The 19,457-nt window shown below is 42.1% G+C and overlaps 1 protein-coding gene across 1 annotated transcript in view; it reads left to right on the top strand.

The window, feature by feature from the left end:
- Positions 1–5,233: 5,233 nt before the first annotated feature.
- Positions 5,234–19,457, top strand: part of LOC117501044 (ovarian cancer G-protein coupled receptor 1) — a 34,806-nt gene continuing 20,582 nt past the window's right edge. The window contains exons 1-4 of the mRNA XM_034159847.1: positions 5,234–5,514; positions 9,102–9,251; positions 12,978–13,111; positions 17,270–17,492. Coding sequence (XP_034015738.1) covers positions 5,413–5,514; positions 9,102–9,251; positions 12,978–13,111; positions 17,270–17,492 — 609 coding nt within the window. The 5' untranslated portion in view covers positions 5,234–5,412. The remainder of the gene's footprint in view (positions 5,515–9,101; positions 9,252–12,977; positions 13,112–17,269; positions 17,493–19,457) is intronic.

The following is a 19,457-nucleotide window of genomic DNA, read 5'->3' as shown; positions in this document are numbered from 1 at the left end:
GAATAACTATGAAAATGATGGATCAAACTGGCAAAAATATCCAACCCCAATGGATTCCAACACCTCCTGAAAATATGTTTGACTGTTTTTGCTAGGCCCTTCTCTCAATATGGTCATTCAGGATCAAGGAGACTTTGGCAAAGACTGATACTCAGAATTCCAATAAAACCCTCAACATACTTGGAGGAGCATCATGATAGTTCTTCTCCAAGTCTACAAATGATATGAAGAATGGACAAACAAAATTCCATAAATAGATTCTCAAGATTTGTACAAGGCGAAAATGCTGGTCCATGAGTCCATAACCCAGATGGAATCTACATTGGTTCATCTTCACTTAAAGTTTAATAATTGGACAGACATTTTCTGTAACACACTGGCATAAATCTTCCAAAGGAGGGTGGGAAGTGCTATACACCTGTATTTGGTCTACAACCTCTTGTCAGCCTTTTTGCCAAGGGCCCTGTGGCTTACTGGGTCAATTAAAGCCCAAGGCAAAATGACCATTTTTGGCATAAAAATGGCCACCATTCCCAAACAAACAAATATGTGCAAATTATTTTGGGACAGGAACCATGTCAATGACCCTTGATAAATGTGCCCTTGTTAAATGAAAAGTTATCAGACAGTTTTTGAGAAAATTGGGTCCAAAAACCCAAATTGGCTGTTTTCAGCATAAAAATGACTACCATTTCCAAACGAACAAATCTATGACTATAACTTTTTGACGTGAAATATATCATATCCCTCACCCTTGACAAATTAGAAAAAACATTATCAGACAGTTTTTGAGAAACTTGCCTTTAAGTGCTCAAAATGGCTATTTTCTGCATAGAAATGGCCTCCATTTCCAAACAAACAAATCTACGAATATAATTTTTAGACATTTTTATTAGACAGTTTTTGAGATATCACAACAAATTGACAATGTAGACGACTACGACGGATGCTGCACCACGACATAGGGTTTGCGGCCTGTTGGCTGGTAACCCAGAAAAAAAGAAAGGGAACCATCACCCCTCCTTGTCAAGTGTTTTCCTCTTCTATGGAGGACAATCTGTGTTATTTTGGAACTCCTCAAAATGTTTCTTCAACCATCTGAAAACATCCCCAGCGGGTAGGTTGCCTTAGTGTTAAGGACCCCAGTGGATGGACATGGCTAAAGAGACACCTATGTTTCACCTGGCTGTAGCAGACAGATAGTTACTTTCAAGAGGTGGGGGTGGACTAGTAGTCTGCCTGGGTAGTTGGCATCCAGGATCTAAAACAGTTCCATAGGGTGGTGGATGTGTGTGACCAGCGCAAAGCCAGTGCAAGAAACAAAGCTAATGAAGTGCACAGAGTCTATTCGTAGATGTAGCATTTGGGCCACTGTAATTTAATGGGTTCCTGTGTGAATTCCAATTTAATGACGTTACCTAAACAAGCAAAGGCTTCAGTGAGGAGAAATGTTTAAGAAAGAGCTGAAGAGTGACTGAGAGGTCAGTGCTTGCGGCTTGTGAGTAAGTGCCACGTAGTGGTGCTGCGGCGGTTACCATTCCTGAGGGTGATTCAAAAACAACAAAGGCCAGTTTGCACTCTTGCTTCGTGTCTGATGGCTTTCCTCTCACGTGCATGTAAGGTTAAGGCTCTTGGCGCTGCACAGTGCACCACGTGATTCCATTTTATCTGAATAAGAAGGCTTAAAAGCAGAGGTCAGAATTCCCGACCAGGATCAATGAAGCGGCGTCTCATTTTATGTAATTTTGGAGTTATTCTAAAGATTAGGTGATGCAAAAACCTTAATGTGTTAAACACACACACACACACACACACACACACACACACACATTCCTCCCATGTTTGTATTCTGTGGTTGCAGCACCAGTGGAAGTGGTGCAGAATAAACACATTAGTGTGCCTCCACATACAGAATAGCAGGAGGGACAAAATCCATAATTACAATATTACAGACCAGAGTTTTCCTTGACATTTACATAATTATTTTTAATGTCAAAGTCTGGAACATACAATAAAAATATTCAGAAAAATGCCACAAAGGTTGTTGTTTTTTTATTTAAACTCTGCTGCACGGTGCATATGTTCTGTAGTTGGTAGAACAGAAATAGAGCTCACAGAGAGACATCTGCAGCATTTACTAACTTGTCCAACCTGTTCACCATAGACACGTGAACTGCTTTGAAAAACATCTAAAATACACAAACGTCCACATGTAGTCCAAACGTACAGGGAGGAGGACAACCTGCATTTGAGGGAATATCAGCTGTGACATTTTGGCCATGTGGTGTGTTTCTCTGGACATGGACCACAGCATCAGGAAAAGGTCCAGGACACGTCCACGTTTCACCTAGCCACGGCAGACAGATGGCTACATTTGACAGGTAGGGATGGATCTGTTCTGTAAGCTGAAACCAAAAAATAGGAGTTGGCAAGAGTTGATGTCGTGATGTTTGAGGAAACAATCTGATTGCAGCAACTGAGAAGCTGATAAGCAAAACGTCCTTGCGTCAAGCAACCCAGTCCAGTCGAAGATTCAAGCTTCTCTACTATTGTATGTTATGACACTTGGACACTAACGGTGGCTTTAGGTGATGTTTTTGGTTGCTGGAATGACTTTTGGTTGCTGGAATGACTTTTTTGTCAAACAAACAGTTCCTTAGCGACACTCAGATGAGACATGTTACTGCGAGGAAAAACCAACAAAGACATTTTCACCACGTTGACATGTTTCACTGGGCATTAACAGACACACAGGTGCCTCCGTGTGGAGGACTACTGTGGTTGAAGAATGCCAATGGTGTGCCCACGTCTTACCTGGCTGCAGCAGATAGATGGTTGTGGATCCTCGGTTCAAACCCCTTTAGGCCAGAAAATCACTAAGCGCCCTTTGCAAGGTCGTACATCCCCAAGTTGCTCCTGGTGTGTAGTGAGCACCTTGCATGGCAGCACCCTGACATCAGTGTGAGTGTGAATGGGTGAATGGGAGACATCATTACCACCGCTTTGAGCTTCTGATTCAGTCGGAAAAGCGGTATATAAATGCAGTATATTTACCAAAGCCGCGACCCATTTAGAGATGGGTGGACTGAGACCATGCCAGACCAGAAACAACACCTAGACCCACACATTAGTAGCGTCACTCCAATCCCACTGAGCTACCTCCCCTACACACAACCCTGCTGAAAGGACTCTGCATTAATTTAGCTGTAAAAGAAAACCTGGGACCTTCTTGATGTGAGACAACAGTGTTAACCACTAAGCCACTGTGCTGCCTGTTTGTATGTATGCTATGGTTTTTGTTCGTGAACATATATGTTAAAATGAGCTTTCTGTGTCCCACAAGCCACCTGCATGTCCTCGCTCACCACATCCTCTTTGGCCTCCCTCTTGTTCTCCTGCCTGATGGCTCCATCCTCTGCATCCTTCTCCCTGTATACCCTGAGTCAGTCCTCTGTACATGCACAAACCATCTCAATCTCAGTTCTCTGATTTTGTATCCAAACCATCCTACAGTGCTGTGAAATAAGTTAGGACACCCTTGAGCTTTTATAAATTTGAATTGTCATGGTGCGTTAAAGGCTAACACTGTTGCCTCACAGCTGGGTTTGAATCTGTCCTGGTTCTTTCTGAGTAGAGTTTGCATGTTCTCCCTGTGTTTGTGTTGGTTCCCTCTGGATGCTTTGGGACAGACCTACAAAGACATGCAGGTTAGGCGAATTGGAAACTTTGAACTGACTGTAGATGCAAGTAAGAGTGTGAATGTGTTTGTCTGTGTATATGCGGACCTGCCATAGACTGGCATCCCATGCAGGGTGTACCCCACCTCATGCCCTATGACTGCTGGGATAGGTTCCAGCCCCCGTGGCCCTTGATTGGAGTAAGTGGGTACCGAAATGAATGAACGATAATCATTGGGTCAGGGGAGTGTTATTGCCCCCAGTGGAGGACTGTAAGTATCTTCGGGTTTTGTTGACGAGTGGAAGTAAGATGGAATGTGAGGTTGATAGATGGCTTGGGACTGTGTCTGACATTTTGCAGATGCTGTCCCTGACCATCCTTGTCAAGAAAGAGTTGAGCCAGAAGGCAAGACTCTTGATTTACCATTTGAGTTATGCATCTCTTCTCACCTATGGTCATGGACTCTGGGAAATGGCACAAAGGACAATGTTGCAAATACAAGTGGCAGAAATGAGATTCCTCTGCTGGGTGTCTGGGTTTACACTCCGGGACAGGGTGAGAAGTGTAGCGGGATGAAGGTCCCGGGTCCTGATTGAAAAGACGTTCCCACTAACTTGGCTAACGGGGAATTCCCCTTTGGCTGACCTGGTAGAGGAATGGTTCGATCCCACCGCCGTCCCGGCCACAAAGGTCCTGCGGTCACAATCTGGCTTCATGAACAGGATGTGGGTAGTCACAGAACATGCTTAAATGCACCTGTGACTTCAGGACAAAGTCAAAAATGGTGGGGAGATATGTAGAGGGATGAGGTCCCGGGTCCTGATTGAAAAGACGTTCCCACTAGCTTGGCTAACGGGGAATTCCCCTTTGGCTGACCTGGTAGAGGAATGGTTCGATCCCACCGCCGTCCCGGCCACAAAGGTCCTGCGGTCACAATCTGGCTTCATGAACAGGATGTGGGTAGTCACAGAACATGCTTAAATGCACCTGTGACTTCAGGACAAAGTCAAAAATGGTGGGGAGATATGTAGAGGGATGAGGTCCCGGGTCCTGATTGAAAAGACGTTCCCACTAGCTTGGCTAACGGGGAATTCCCCTTTGGCTGACCTGGTAGAGGAATGGTCTTTAGTGTGAACTGTCTGGGTTCGATCCCACCACTGTCCCGGCCACAAAGGTCCTGCAGTCACAGAAGCGTCACTATCTGGGAAGGACTCTGAGTATAGCCGCTGTTTCTTCACATCGAAAGGAGCCAGCTCAGGTGGTTCGAGCATCTGGTGTTTTTGTCCCCTGGTCATCTCCCTAGGGAGGTCTTCCAGGCACGGCCAACTAGGAGGGGGCCTTGGGGAAGACACAAGACACGCAGGTGGGATTATATTTCTCAGCTGACTTGGGAACAACTCTGGAGCCCCCAGAGTTGGAGAACTTGGCCAAAGATTGGGAAGTGTGGACTGACATGTTTGGTCTACTGCTACTGTGACCCAGACTTGGATCAGCAGCAAAAAAAAAAAATGAATGAATGAATAATAACTTATAACCTTTTCTGTGTTCCAGACTGAATTTGACCAGACGAGCCAATCAGAGAAGACATTTTCAACCATGGTTGGGAAGCCAGCACTGAGTTCAGCATGAAGAGCTCTGTGTGTGTGTGTGCGTGTGTGTGTGTGTGCTTTTACTATGTGAATGTATGAAGATGTGTGTGTGTGCATGTTTAAGCTGAAGTAGTGGTGGCGGGGCATGATGGTGGTAACCATGTCCACAGAAGATGTGACTAACTGCACCATCAGCCATGAAATCCACCAATACGTCTTCTCCTGTGTATATATTATCGTACTACTGGTAAGTAAGTGAGCATGTGTACAATAAATGTTCTTACAGTATAGTGTAAAATTTTAAATTACTCCACAAAGCAGCTACGGTGCATCCAGAAAGTATTCACAGCGCATCATCTTTTCCACATGTTGTTATGTTACAGCCTTATTCCAAAATGGAGTAAATTTATTTTTCCCCCCTCAAAGTTCTACACACAACACCCCATAATGACAACATGAAACCTTTTTTTTGTAAATTTTTATAAATTTATTCAAAAGTAATAATAAAAAAACTATAAGAAATCACGTACACCCATTGGGTGGCCTTCTGTGGGTGGAATACTTTTGCAGGGTAATGAGTGTCTGGGGGATCTCAGGCTGTAGTGGGTGTGGGGTATTTTCACTGGGTGGTCTGTACAGTGCATTTTTGGTCAGAAGGCTTGATGATTTGTGCCCAAAGTGGGAACTGTTTATGTTCCTCTATGGATTCTGCTGTTGCCTGGGGAGCATGGCCGTGTCTCATAACGACAAAATCAAAACACTGCAAAACCTGAAAGATAATTAAAAGGGTCAGCTCGAAAATTCTGTCTCCTACACAATTATTTTAATCACAAGCAAGATACTTACATGAATCACATATACGTGCTTAAAGCTTGGAATGTTCTTCATCAGGCAGCATCCTCACCTTCCCTTTCCACACACTTACACCAGTGCTGGAGACGAGGCTGGGTGTCTTCTCTCTGCAACAGTGACACACAGCTGCTTGCATCTCCACAACAGTGCTAATCACTAAGCCACCATGGCACGGTAGCTTAGTGGTTTGCACTGTTGCCTCACAGCAAGAAGGTCCTGGGATCACCTCCTGCCTGGTCCTCTCTGTGTGGAGTTTGCATGTTCTCCCCATGTCTGTATTCGCCTTGTTGAGCTATCCCATAATCCCTTGCACACCAAAGAGGTGCTGCAGTCAAAATAACACTGAGAAACCACATGGCGACAATTGCAAATGAACATTATGACCAAAATGTAAATTTTTATGCCTTTCATAAGCTTTATAAGAGACTGCTGCATAAAACCCTGAAAACTTGCTGAACAAATATTCGGTGTCTGTTACCTTCAACCTGCGTGGATCTTCATAAACACAAATCAAATTTCAGACATTTTATATATATTACTCTGGAACAAACAGCACAAAGAGAGTTGTAAAGGACGATAAGTAGGAAGTTTGAGCAAACTTTCCCCCACAATCACAAGAACAGGAAGTGATCGTGGCTCAGAGCGATCCCCACTGAAAATAACGGAGAAACAATCTGAGCTTCTCTCAAGCAGTGTTAATTTTGACAAGAAATTTTAATTTAGTTTTAGTCTTAGTCTTTTGACTAAAATTCTTTTAAATTTTAGTCTAGTTTGAGTTATTCAATTTGGATTAATTTTAGTCTAATTTTAGTAGACTAAAATTGCTTCCTATTTTAGTCGACTAAAATAGGAAGCAATTTTTGTTGACTAAATCAATCACCACTGTGGGGTAATAAAAAAGAAAAAAGTTAAGACTTGTGCTTTCATTTTAACAGTACAGTTAAAAAAATGTATTTTCTTCAAAGCAAGTTAGATGACGTGACATAATTTTATGCTGGTTCAGTGTGTAAATAATGATAGCGTGTTCATGCATTATCAATGTAAAAATATATACAGTTAATCAGTGTTTTTCACTTGTATTTTACACAAATTAACATGTTCACATGTTAGCATAACCCAACGTGACCACGGTGATGCGGATATTTACCAGCCCACCAGACAGTACATTTCAGTTCATCACATTTATTACTAATATGTGAGCACACTGTAGTCAATATACAATTATATATATAATGCCTTAGCGATTTTACCTTTGAGAATATCTCGAGGTGGTTGTTCTGTAGATGTCTCTTTAGATTTGTCGTGTTCTTGCCGCGGATTACTGCGTCGCATGCTTTACACTTTGTCTTGTTCTCTTTGTCGTCGAATATGAAATGGGCCCATAAATCTTCCCTTCTTTTTCTGCCTTCCGTGGACATTTTGTCGCTTTTTCTTTCGTGTCTTGTTTTCTCATAGTTTCTTGACTCTCTTCAACTACCTCCATTGTCTTCCCATGTGCGGTCGAAACAGTGGCTTACTTCCTGTTACTGGTTAATAAGCTAAGCTCTGATTGGTTCTCCTCTCGTCTGCTCCCATCTCTTCTATCTGTTGAGTGGTTGTTTTTCCGTTTCTCCCATCTTACCATGATCTTAACTGTCTACTGATTGGATTTCCGTCTCGTCTTTTTTCGTTGACGTGAATATAAATTAATTTAGTTATAGTTATCGTCTCAAAAAAAAAGAGTTTTATTTTCGTTTTCGTTCAGTTTTCGTCCGCAAAAATATATGACGAAAAAAACCCCGAAAATATTTAGTCAACGAAATTAACACTGCTCTCAAGTTTACATAAAGCAAACACAACGTCTAAAAACCCAGATAATCACCAGAGTTTTAGGCATATACAAAGAGCTTTACCTTGCGATGTTAATGCTGTTGGGGCTTCTGTTGCTATAGGGCTTCTCTGTCAGTGGGGTTGGGGGATTATGGTCTCCAACTGGCCCACACAAAATCTGAAAATTGTTATAACTTATGACTGGATGATCCATTCTGAATATATGAGGCATCTGTGGATTCAGAATCAGGAGAACCAACTTGTGATTCCAACATTTTGTCCAATCAAACCATATTCTTCCATAAATTGCTGCATATCTAAGACAATAGACCAGTGTGATACAGGATTTTTAATCATCTTTAATCATCATCTTTAATCATTCTCAGGCTTAGTGAATATTGTATTATGTTTGAACTCTGCTACAGTATTATGGTGAGTAACTGCTTGGACAAGTCTTTAATAGCTCCTTAAACAATGGATCTAGGGGGATATTCAGAAGTGGAAAACAAATCATCCACATACATGTGATTATTGGAAAATATTCTGATCAAACTAGTTGTCGCACTTTTACAGAGAGCAGGTAATTGTGCAAGAACACTTCAGATCCAGGTGGTATACATCCTAGGTGGGGGTCAGTGAGGTCCAAATCATAAGCAGCTCCCCCGACTGGCATCATGGAAGACAGGCCTTTTGAGATGTGGACCCAAAACATCACTCACTGGTGGACTTCTCTCCATGTTGTTGGTTTTCTGTAAGGACGGTCTCATTCGGATGAGGTCGGAGTCACTATCCTCATTTATCTCGAGTAGAGCCTCCAGATGGCATTTGTTCCAGCTTCTTTCAGTCTTTGTGATATTTAGATTGGACTGTCATGAACAGTTGCACATTATTTTTATGAGGGTTAGAACTTCCTGCACCAGCTTGTAGCAACATCACTTACCCTTCAGCTTAAAGGAAGATCCAGTGAAGGTGTGGAAGAGGACAATGGTTTTACATGTTGTTGTACCCTTATTTGAACCTTTGATTTCATTTCTAAAAAATATAAATATGAAAAAAGACCAACAGCGTGCACACTTTGCGCAGACACTGTGAAGTCCTGTTGACATCATTCTAAAGGGAGTTACTGATTATTCATTTGATTAATGATTGATTTAATGATCTTTTTAATTGCAGGTTGGTGTTCCTTCTAACCTTTACTCATTGTATCACGCTGCAGTGCAGCTGAAGCAAAAGAATGAGTTGGGCGTTTATTTACTCAACCTCACTGTGTCCGACCTGTTGTACCTGACGTCTTTACCACTGTGGCTCCAGTATTTCTTTCAGGTGAGCTGCTTCCAACTGCCACAACACAACCAAATCCACTCCAACTTTACTGATTTGTGTGTGTATGTGTGTTGCTTGTCAAGGCTGAAATACACATGAAAACCATCATCTACACAGAGATAATTGAAATCTGACTATCATAGTTATTGTAAAGTCCCGTTATTGCAAATATTTTACATCTGTGGTGTACAGATGATGTGAAACAAAATAAAACCAAATTTTCCATTCAGGTGTCCAAGTTTGATTTTAATGCTTGTCCAGTTATCCAGACTGAGTTAGTGTCAAAATACAACCCCTTGTTGTGAAACCTCAGTAATGGATCAAGTAGGGGTTTGCCTGTTGGGTTGAAACATGGTAGGGACCTTGTGTGCCCATCACCGCTACGGTAGCCATGCAGGCCCAACAGGAAGCCTGAACATGAGTTGGCTAATGGAGCTCAATGGCGGATCAGGAGGAGGTGGTGATGGCTTGTATCCCAACAGTTGTGAAGGTGGATGAAGGCTGCATCAGGACCTCAGATCCCGATTGTGTGGGATGTTGCAGACGATCGGACCAAGCTAAGGATCTGTAAAGGACCATGTGTTTGTCAGTGTGTAACGGCATTCCCATATTAAACAAACCCGCACACAGGCATCTCTAGATTCATCCTGGAAGCAGATTTTTTTTTTAGTCCACCATCCTGTCCAGGAATCCATCAAGAGACAGTCTTCGTCACTACTGAGGGATTGCCACGATGACAACAGGGGAACTCTGAATCAGACAAAGTTGAAACTCTTGTACTTATCGTCTTTAGATCCCATGACCACACAGCTTTGTATTTGCTTTACTCTGGAATCATTTGGACGTTCCGCTGGTGGTCAAAGGAGAAAAACACATACAGCCACGTACAGTGCATCAAGAAAATATTCACAGTGCTTCACTTCTTCCACATTTTCCACAATTCATTTTTTTACCTTCAAAATTGTACGCACAACACCTCATAATAGCAACATGAAAAGTTTTTTTTCCTGCAAATTTATTATAAATAAAAACTAAGGAATCACATGTATATAAGTATTCACAGCCTTTGCTCAATACTCTGTTGATGCACCTTTGGCAGCAATCACAGCCTCAAGTCTTCTTGAATATGATGCCACAAGCTTGGTGCACCTATCTTTGGGCTAATTCCTCTTTGCAGCACCTCTCAGCTCCATCAGGTTGGATGGGGAGCATCGGTGCACAGCCACTTTCAGATCTCTCCAGAGATGTTCAATCAGATTCAGGTCTGGTCTCTGGCTGGACCACTCAAGGACATTCACAGAGTTGTCCGGAAGTGACTCCTTTCAATTCGATGTATTACATTGACATAGTGCCAAATCATGACAAAGCTGCCTCAAGGCGCTTCGCACATGTAAGGTCTTACCTTACCAATCCTCTGATCTCTTGGCTGTGTGCTTAGAGTCATTGTCCTGCTGAAAGATGAACTGTCGCTCCAGTCTGAGGTCAAGAGTGCTCTGGAACAGGTCCTTCAGGTGCCTTTTGACAAACTCCAGGTGGGCTGCCATGTGCCTTTTTGCTAAGGAGTGGCTTCCGTTTGGCCACTCTACCATACAGGCCTGATTGGTGGATTGCTGCAGAGATAGTTGTCCTTCTGGGAGGTTCTCCTCTTTCCACAGAACTGGAGCTCTGACAGAGTGACGATCGGGTTCTTGGTCACCTCCCTGAATAAGGTCCTTCTCCTCTGATTGCTCAGTCTAGGAAGAGTCCTGGTGGATCTGAACTTCTTCCATTTATGAATGATGGAGGTCATTGTGCTCACTGGGACCTTCAAAGCAGCCAAAATGTTTCTGTACCCTTCCCCAGATTTGTACCCCAGATTTTTTTCTGTACCCTTTTTTTGGAGCCCCCCCCCCCCCCCCCCACCACCACTACCACCAAGAAGCTGAAAGGTAAACAAAGAAAAATATTTAAAAGGCGGGGGGTCTCAGAAGCTGAAAAAATATATATATTTAAAAGGCGGAGGGTCAGCTGGAAGGTTTTAGCCACGGTCATACTCCACTGAAGCATTTACTCAAAAAAAAGGAGACATGGTGAGACGCTGAAGAGCTTCGCTCGTCATGTCCGCGACATATACATACTAATGACCAATACACACTGAACAGTATGGACCATGGCAAGACTTCCACACGTCAATGACCCTGCTGGCCTGTTCCTTCACCAAAAAGCTTTATTAGCTGCAGTGTCTCATTTAACACCTCATTACAGACTATCGATCTCACATTCTAAACTTTGGAATAAGACTGCTTGAATAATTCATGTTTGACTAGTGGCTTGCCTCCATAAGTGATGCAGAATTTTAATGAAAAACATGATTTATTAAAGAGGCAAAAATAAAAATGGAGAACTGTTTCTATAATAGTCAAGCAGCAGTTTGACAGTAACAATAAAACTCAACTTCCTTCTGCTCTTTCACATTAAAAGCCTGAATAAATTTACTTTCTTTGAGCTACACAAAGTTTTTATTGTAAAACAGCGAGATATGTGACAAAAACAGACCAACTCATTCACACTTGCAGCCATCAGATATGAACTGATTCTTGGACCAGAGTGGATCATAACAAAAACAAAATAATAATAATAAAAGGAAAAAAAATTGAATGAGCACATGCCCATATGTTCATTCGGGACAATTTACGCAAATGAACTATTTACTGAAAGGGTTAAAGCAGTAAAATAAAAATCTGCATCACAGAAATGTCACTCAATTCATGAAGGAAGCATGACAGAAAGGCTTGACACTGGCTGCCCCAACCACGCTGTTAGTCAGGATGAATGAGTCATGCGTCAAACCAGGACACCCAGCCACAATTTAGTTAGATACATTTGCGCATCACATGTGGTTTGAACATTGATGGAATGAGCTTGTTCCCTATTACAAAAAAAAACAAAACAAAAACAAACAAACAAATAATTACATTCGGGAAACTCGCTCTCGCTGCAGAATGCGCTGTAGTGTTGGAATGTGATGTAATGACATTCGGATGATTGCGTTCCACACAGCTGGCATGGCTCGGCTCAAGGTTGACTGGCACACTCGTGACCGATCAGCCAGTTCACGATGGAATGCCCATGATGCCAGGATGCCCAGCGTGTTCAGCACCTGTGTGGGCACAGACAACCCCTGGCTCCTCGCTGTATTGTGCTCTGGGCTGGCTGCAGTTCTGTGCACAACTCCAGTAAAAGTGGCCTTGCTAATTGAAATTGGTTCATGAGCCAATTATTGTCATTTGCAAGAAAATCCTTGCATTCCCTGAATACACACCCACGTTGGATTGCACCCTTTGCAAGGTCCTCTAACGCAGCTTGCTTATCAGTGTGTCTCTGATGTGCACATCACTCTGATGACTTCTTGTTTTCACACTATTAACGGTTCCCAGCATCACCCTTACATGTCCACAGTGGAACAATAGCTATAGAAACGTGTGTACGCCAGCCTGGATTTTTGTGTGACGCACCACACATTTCCATGGTCATTTCACTTTGATACATCTGAATGTTGGCATGGAGACGGACTTTACGCCATGTTTTTGTGTGTATGGACGCTTTGTACATGAGGCCCCTGGTGAGCTGAACAGCTGGCATGCAGACCTGCAGGCTGTTGGGGCTGTCACAGGTCGCCCTCCAATTTGCAGCTTAAGTTTTCAGTGTTGTGCCCGTCCTAACAGTGTGTGCTGGGTCTCATTACAGGATGACGACTGGCGTCACAGGGAGTGGCTGTGTAAGCTGTGTGGCTTCCTGCTTTATGAGAACATCTACATCAGCATCGGCTTCCTGTGCTGTATTAGCTTGGATCGCTACCTGGCTGTGGTCCATCCTTTGAGGTCATTTTTATGCATCATCATCAAAATGCATTGAGTCAGTGATGGTTTGATCGTGTGTACAGAATGGAAAGAATCAACCACAAGAAAAATCTACATGTTTGTACAACCCCTGGCAAAAATTATGGAATCACCGGCCTCAGAGGATGTTCAGTCAGTTGTTTAATTTTGTAGAAAAAAAGCAGATCACAGACATGACACAAAACTAAAGTCATTTCAAATGGCAACTTTCTGGCTTTAAGAAACACTATAAGAAATCAAGAAAAAAAGATTGTGGCAGTCAGTAACGGTTACTTTTTTAGACCAAGCAGAGAAAAAAAAATATGGAATCACTCAATTCTGAAGAAAAAATTATGGAATCACCCTGTAAATTTTCATCCCCCAAATTAACACCTGCATCAAATCAGATCTGCTCATTGACATTGACCCTATGTGTCTTTTTGCAAGGAATGTTTTTGCAGTTTTTGTTCTATGGCAAGATGCATTATCATCTTGAAAAATGATTTCATCATCCCCAAACATCCTTTCAATTGTCCAAAATATCAACATAAACCTGTGCATTTATTGATGATGTAATGACAGCTATCTCCCCAGTGCCTTTACCTGACATGCAGCCCCATATCATCAATGACTGTGGAAATTTACATGTTCTCTTCAGGCAGTCATCTTTATAAATCTCATTGGAAAGGCACCAAACAAAAGTTCCAGCATCATCACCTTGCCCAATGCAGATTCGAGATTCATCACTGAATATGACTTTCATCCAGTCATCCACAGTCCACGATTGCTTTTCATTAGCCCACTATAACCTTGTTTTTTTCTGTTTAGGTGTTAATGATGGCTTTCGTTTAGTTTTTCTGTATGTAAATCCCATTTTTAGGCGGTTTCTTACAGTTTGGTCACAGACGTTGACTCCAGTTTCCTCCCATTCGTTCCTCATTTGTTTTGTTGTGCATTTTCGATTTTTGAGACATATTGCTTTAAGTTTTCTGTCTTGACGCTTTGATGTCTTCCTTGGTCTACCAGTATGTTTGCCTTTAACAACCTTCCCATGTTGTTTGTATTTGGTCCAGAGTTTAGACACAGCTGACTGTGAACAACCAACATCTTTTGCAACATTGCGTGATGATTTACTCTCTTTTAAGAGTTTGATAATCCTCTCCTTTGTTTCAATTGACATCTCTCGTGTTGGAGCCATGATTCATGTCAGTCCACTTGGTGCAACAGCTCTCCAAGGTGTGATCACTCCTTTTTAGATGCAGACTAACAAGCAGATCTGATATGATGCAGGTGTTAATTTGGGGGATGAAAATTTACAGGGTGATTCCATAATTGTTTCCTCAGAATTGAGTGATTCCATATTTTTTTCCTCTGCTTGGTCTAAAAAAGTAACCGTTACTGACTGCCACAATCTTTTTTTCTTGATTTCTTATAGTGTTTCTTAAAGCCAGAAAGTTTCCATTTGAAATGACTTTAGTTTTGTGTCATGTCTGTGATCTGCTTTTTTTCTACAAAATTAAACAACTGAATGAACATCCTCTGAGGCCGGTGATTCCATAATTTTTGCCAGGGGTTGTACATGTAGAACAAAAGCCAAATCTGATTCATGGACCCAACTCAACACCACAGATATGTTGAAGCTCTGGGAAATGTTAGAAGCTCTGGAAAATCTCAGTTGATATTCCCAGTGAAATTCCCCCACATTACATGATGGTGGTGCTATATGGAATGCACAGACATGCCTTTGAAGACCACCAGAGTTGGAACTGCTGAAGAACATTAGTTGATGTTTCAGGTGCAGTTTCATGAAGCTGCCAGGACGTGGTGACCAGTGCTGATGGTCTGGCACTGTGCTTGGTTAAAACATGGTCACATGACATTCTTCCATGTAGGTCTACAGAATCTCTTAAAGTACTAAACTCAACAGCCACTTTATTAGGTTGTTGGAGTGGACCTTTTACAACAGTATCAAACAATTGTAAACCCAAAACATCAACATGAAATTGTTTAACAATTTACCTCGGTCACACCCCGCGTGTCCGTTGATGAGAGAGGGAAAGATGACCAGGACTCAGTCCAATTCTCAGATTGACCTCGCCCTTAATACAGAGAATGAGCCAAAGTAACAATAACAGGGAGTCTCTGGGTTCACACTTAGTTTGCCCTAGCAATCAGGCTCTGAGCAGGAACCACGTCTATCTCTCCCTGAACCCATATATACTATCTGAGTTTCTGTCTAAACATTGCATCACTATACTAAGATGTTGTAGTCTTTCTTGATTGGTCCACTTCTCGTCCTGCGCATAGTGCAGTCTTGTTTCTTCTTGTATCCCAGGGCTGATCATGACCTAAAAAGGAAAAATCATACAACCCCCCTATCCTGATTGAGCTGCACGTGTCACCCCTGCCTCCATGAGAAAAACAACTTGACCTCATCTCCTGATCGCCCAATAAGACAAACTTGGCCTTGTCTCAGTTACATGAATCATCAGAAAAATAGAAAAATATGTTTTCACATCCCGTCTGAATACTGGTTTATCAGCACTTTTAGCACAAAAAGGCACTGTAGTTTTATTCAGGTCACAATAGAAAGACAAGCTAGCATAAGAAAAAGAAAATCTAATAAAGAATAAAATCACCATAATATTTTTACAAGGTACACCTTGCTAGTATCAGGTTGGACCCCTTTTTGCCTTCAGAACTGCCTTGATTCTTCATGTCATAGATTCAAACAAGATGCTGGAAACAGTCCTCAGAGATGTTGGTCCATATTGACATGATGGCATCATGCAGTAGTCGCCTGTTCAACCAGTCTGCCCATTCTCCTCTGGCCTCTGACATCAACGAGGCATTTTCATCCACAGAACTGCCACTCACTGGACATCTTCTCCTTTTCAGACCACTGTCTGGAAACCCTAGACATGGCTGTGCATGAAAATCCCAGTAGATAAGCGGTTTCTGAAATACCCAGATCAGCCCGTCTGGTACCAACAAACATGCCACATTCAAAGTCACTTAAATCCCCTTTCTTCCCCATTCTGATGCTCTATTTGAACTTCAGCAATTCATCGTCACCACGTTTAGATGCCTAAATGCATTGAGTTCTCCCATGTCACTGGCTATTAGCTATTTGTGTTAACAAACAGTTGAACACGTGTACCTAATAAAGTGGCCAGTGAGTGTTTGTGTGAAATACATGTTTGCGGTTTGATGTCCTCTGGTGACAGACTTATGGTGAGATTACACTTTTATACTAAAAACCAAAATAAAAATCTCTTAAATTACTGAAAACATTAAAAGTGGGTGGTGACGACTTCCAGTGGAGCGATCATCTGAGATAGCGTGCCGAGCCGTTCGCCTTTCCCCCCTTAAAAATTATGATTGATATATCCTAAACACCGAAAAATATTTGCAGGGCGAAGCACAGCTTTCTTTTATTGTGAAACAAGTCAACTCTTACGCAGTACGGTTTAAGGAACCTCACATGACAGATGGAGGGAAGCACAGAAGATAACATGGTGGTTATCTCCAAGACCATCACAGATGGACACCGCAGCCGAGACAACCACCATTAAAATGCTGCTACAGAACATCACTTCCATATGACCCGATTAAAATCCAGCATGGACACATTTCAGACAGCGGTGGATAAGTTTGGGAGCTCGAGTGATGGAACCCAAAACACAAATATCAGTCCTGGAAGATCACAGTTAGAGCCTGGATGCCACAGTAGGCACGGCAACTGGAACCATCAGGCAGATGCAGGAGAAAGTAACGTACCTCAAGGACACCGACCGCCAGAATAACATCCATGTAGTTGGAATAGAGGAAGGCGCCGAAGATTGAGACATGCAGAAGTTTGTGCAGAAGGTTACTGCAGAAGTTTTGGATATTGAAATGGGCCTGGAATTTTAAATTGAGCGCAACCACAGAGCAGGTCAGCGGGGCAATAGAGCCCAGCACAGGGGTGGGCAATCGTGTTTTTTTTTGTATGGGGGACTAACACAATACCAAATGCAAAGTAAACCCACTGAGTGGTCTGTGACATCGAGCTGCAGGCAGCTGCACACATACGGGTTTTAATACACATCATGTGGCTTCTTGTGGAGTCACATATTCAGTTATTAACGTGCACTCACTTTCTTCCTGTCCCCTCTGTAGGTTCTCCTCCTTTCGCTCCTTTAGTGCTGCGTGGTTTGTCAGTGCGATCATCTGGCTGAAGGAACTCGCAGTGGGCGTGTTTTTTTTTCACCATAAAGAAGTGAGCAGAGACCCCACCAACCAATCGCTGTGCTTCGAGCACTACCCCATGAAGCCGTGGGAATATTCCATCAACTATTACCGCTTCTCCGTTGGCTTCATGTTCCCGCTGGCTATTCTGTTGGTACGTTAACTGATGTTTTTTTTAAAAAACTGTATTTGACTTTTTATTTAAAAAAAAAAATATTGATCCTGCACTAAATAGCTGTTTTAGTTTCTGTTCATTGCATTTTTTTTGGCATATTTTCTATGTATTTGCTGATCTTAGATGCTGACATGTAGTTTGTTGGTAATGGGGCCCAAATCCAGTGCTTGAGGAGCCCCTCAAAGCTGTACACCCACCAAAGGCTGATTAGCTCATTTAGGTGTCTGTTTGCTTTTGACTGGCTGAGCACACACACTCAAAAAAACTGATACATTGGATGAACTCAATTCAGTAATGTGCAGGATTTCCCTCTAATAAATATATGTAGCCCCAATTCAAATAAAATACATCCATGCAAGTCAATTTAATTTAATTTAGTTGGGACTACATATATTTATTAGATTTAAATCCTGCCCATGATTGAATTGAGATTATTTAATGAGTCATTGGTTTGAATGCATAATTAACTGATTGCTTATTTGGTTGATTCTCAGTGGACAGTTTCTAAAATATCCCAAAATCAGTCAGCCAATGGTTGAGCTCTGATACTGTCTGTCATCTTTACAGCTGCACATTATCGTTTATTAAAATGTCATTAAAGTGAAAAACAAGCAGTTGAGACAAAACATAATAAAGTTTTATAAAATCATGTTTTTGACATTAATATGTTAGATTTTAGGACAAATTCAATTCGTCAACTGATTACTCATGTTTCCCACAGTGTAGATTATTGTACTATAAAATAAAAAGTAAGGATCTTGGTCTATGTCAGTTTATCTTGTTCACAACAAGCTGTTGTGGAGAGCATTTAAATATGAGCTGAAATATTATTTAACTTGTCAACATGACTACTCAAATCAAATCAATTTTATTTATATAGCGCCAAATCACAACAAACAGTTGCCCCAAAGCGCTTTATATTGTAAGGCAAAGCCATACAATAATTACGGAAAAACCCCAACGGTCAAAACGACCCCCTGTGAGCAAGCACTTGGCAACAGTGGGAAGGAAAAACTCCCTTTTAACAGGAAGAAACCTCCAGCAGAACCAGGCTCAGGGAGGGGCAGTCTTCTGCTGGGACTGGTTGGGGCTGAGGGGAGAGAATCAGGAAAAAGACATGCTGTGGAGGGGAGCAGAGATCAATCACTAATGATTAAATGTAGAGTGGTGCATACAGAGCAAAAAGAGAAAAAAACACTCAGTGCATCATGGGAACCCCCCAGCAGTCTAAATCTATAGCAGCATAACTAAGGGATGGTTCAGGGTCACCTGATCCAGCCCTAACTATAAGCTTTAGCAAAAGGAAAGTTTTAAGCCTAATCTTAAAAGTAGAGAGGGTGTCTGTCTCCCTGATCCGAATTGGGAGCTGGTTCCACAGGAGAGGAGCCTGAAAGCTGAAGGCTCTGCCTCCCATTCTACTCTTACAAACCCTAGGAACTACAAGTAAGCCTGCAGTCTGAGAGCGAAGCGCTCTATTGGGGTGATATGGTACTATGAGGTCCCTAAGATAAGATGGGACCTGATTATTCAAAACCTTATAAGTAAGAAGAAGAATTTTAAATTCTATTCTAGAATTAACAGGAAGCCAATGAAGAGAGACCAATATGGGTGAGATATGCTCTCTCCTTCTAGTCCCCGTCAGTACTCTAGCTGCAGCATTTTGAATTAACTGAAGGCTTTTCAGGGAATTTTTTCAACATTAAACAGTAAGCATGGTGGCTTAGTGGTCAGCACTGTTGCCTCACAGCAAGAAGGTCACGGGTTCAATTCCCACCTGTGGCCTTTCTGTGTTGAGTTTGCATGTTCTCCGTGTTTGCGTGGGTTTGCTCCAGTTTCCTCCTACATTTAAAAGACATGCAGATTAGCTGAATTGGAAACTTTATAATTGTCCAGGTTTCCCTTGCAAAAGAGTTCTTGATCTCAGTGGGACTAACCTGGTTAAAT

The sequence above is a fragment of the Thalassophryne amazonica genome, chromosome 19 (genome assembly GCF_902500255.1).
Source record: "Thalassophryne amazonica chromosome 19, fThaAma1.1, whole genome shotgun sequence".
In the NCBI taxonomy this organism is placed as follows: Eukaryota; Metazoa; Chordata; class Actinopteri; order Batrachoidiformes; family Batrachoididae; genus Thalassophryne; species Thalassophryne amazonica.
Note: the sequence above shows the minus strand (reverse complement) of the source record. Positions and strands in the feature narration are given on the sequence as shown.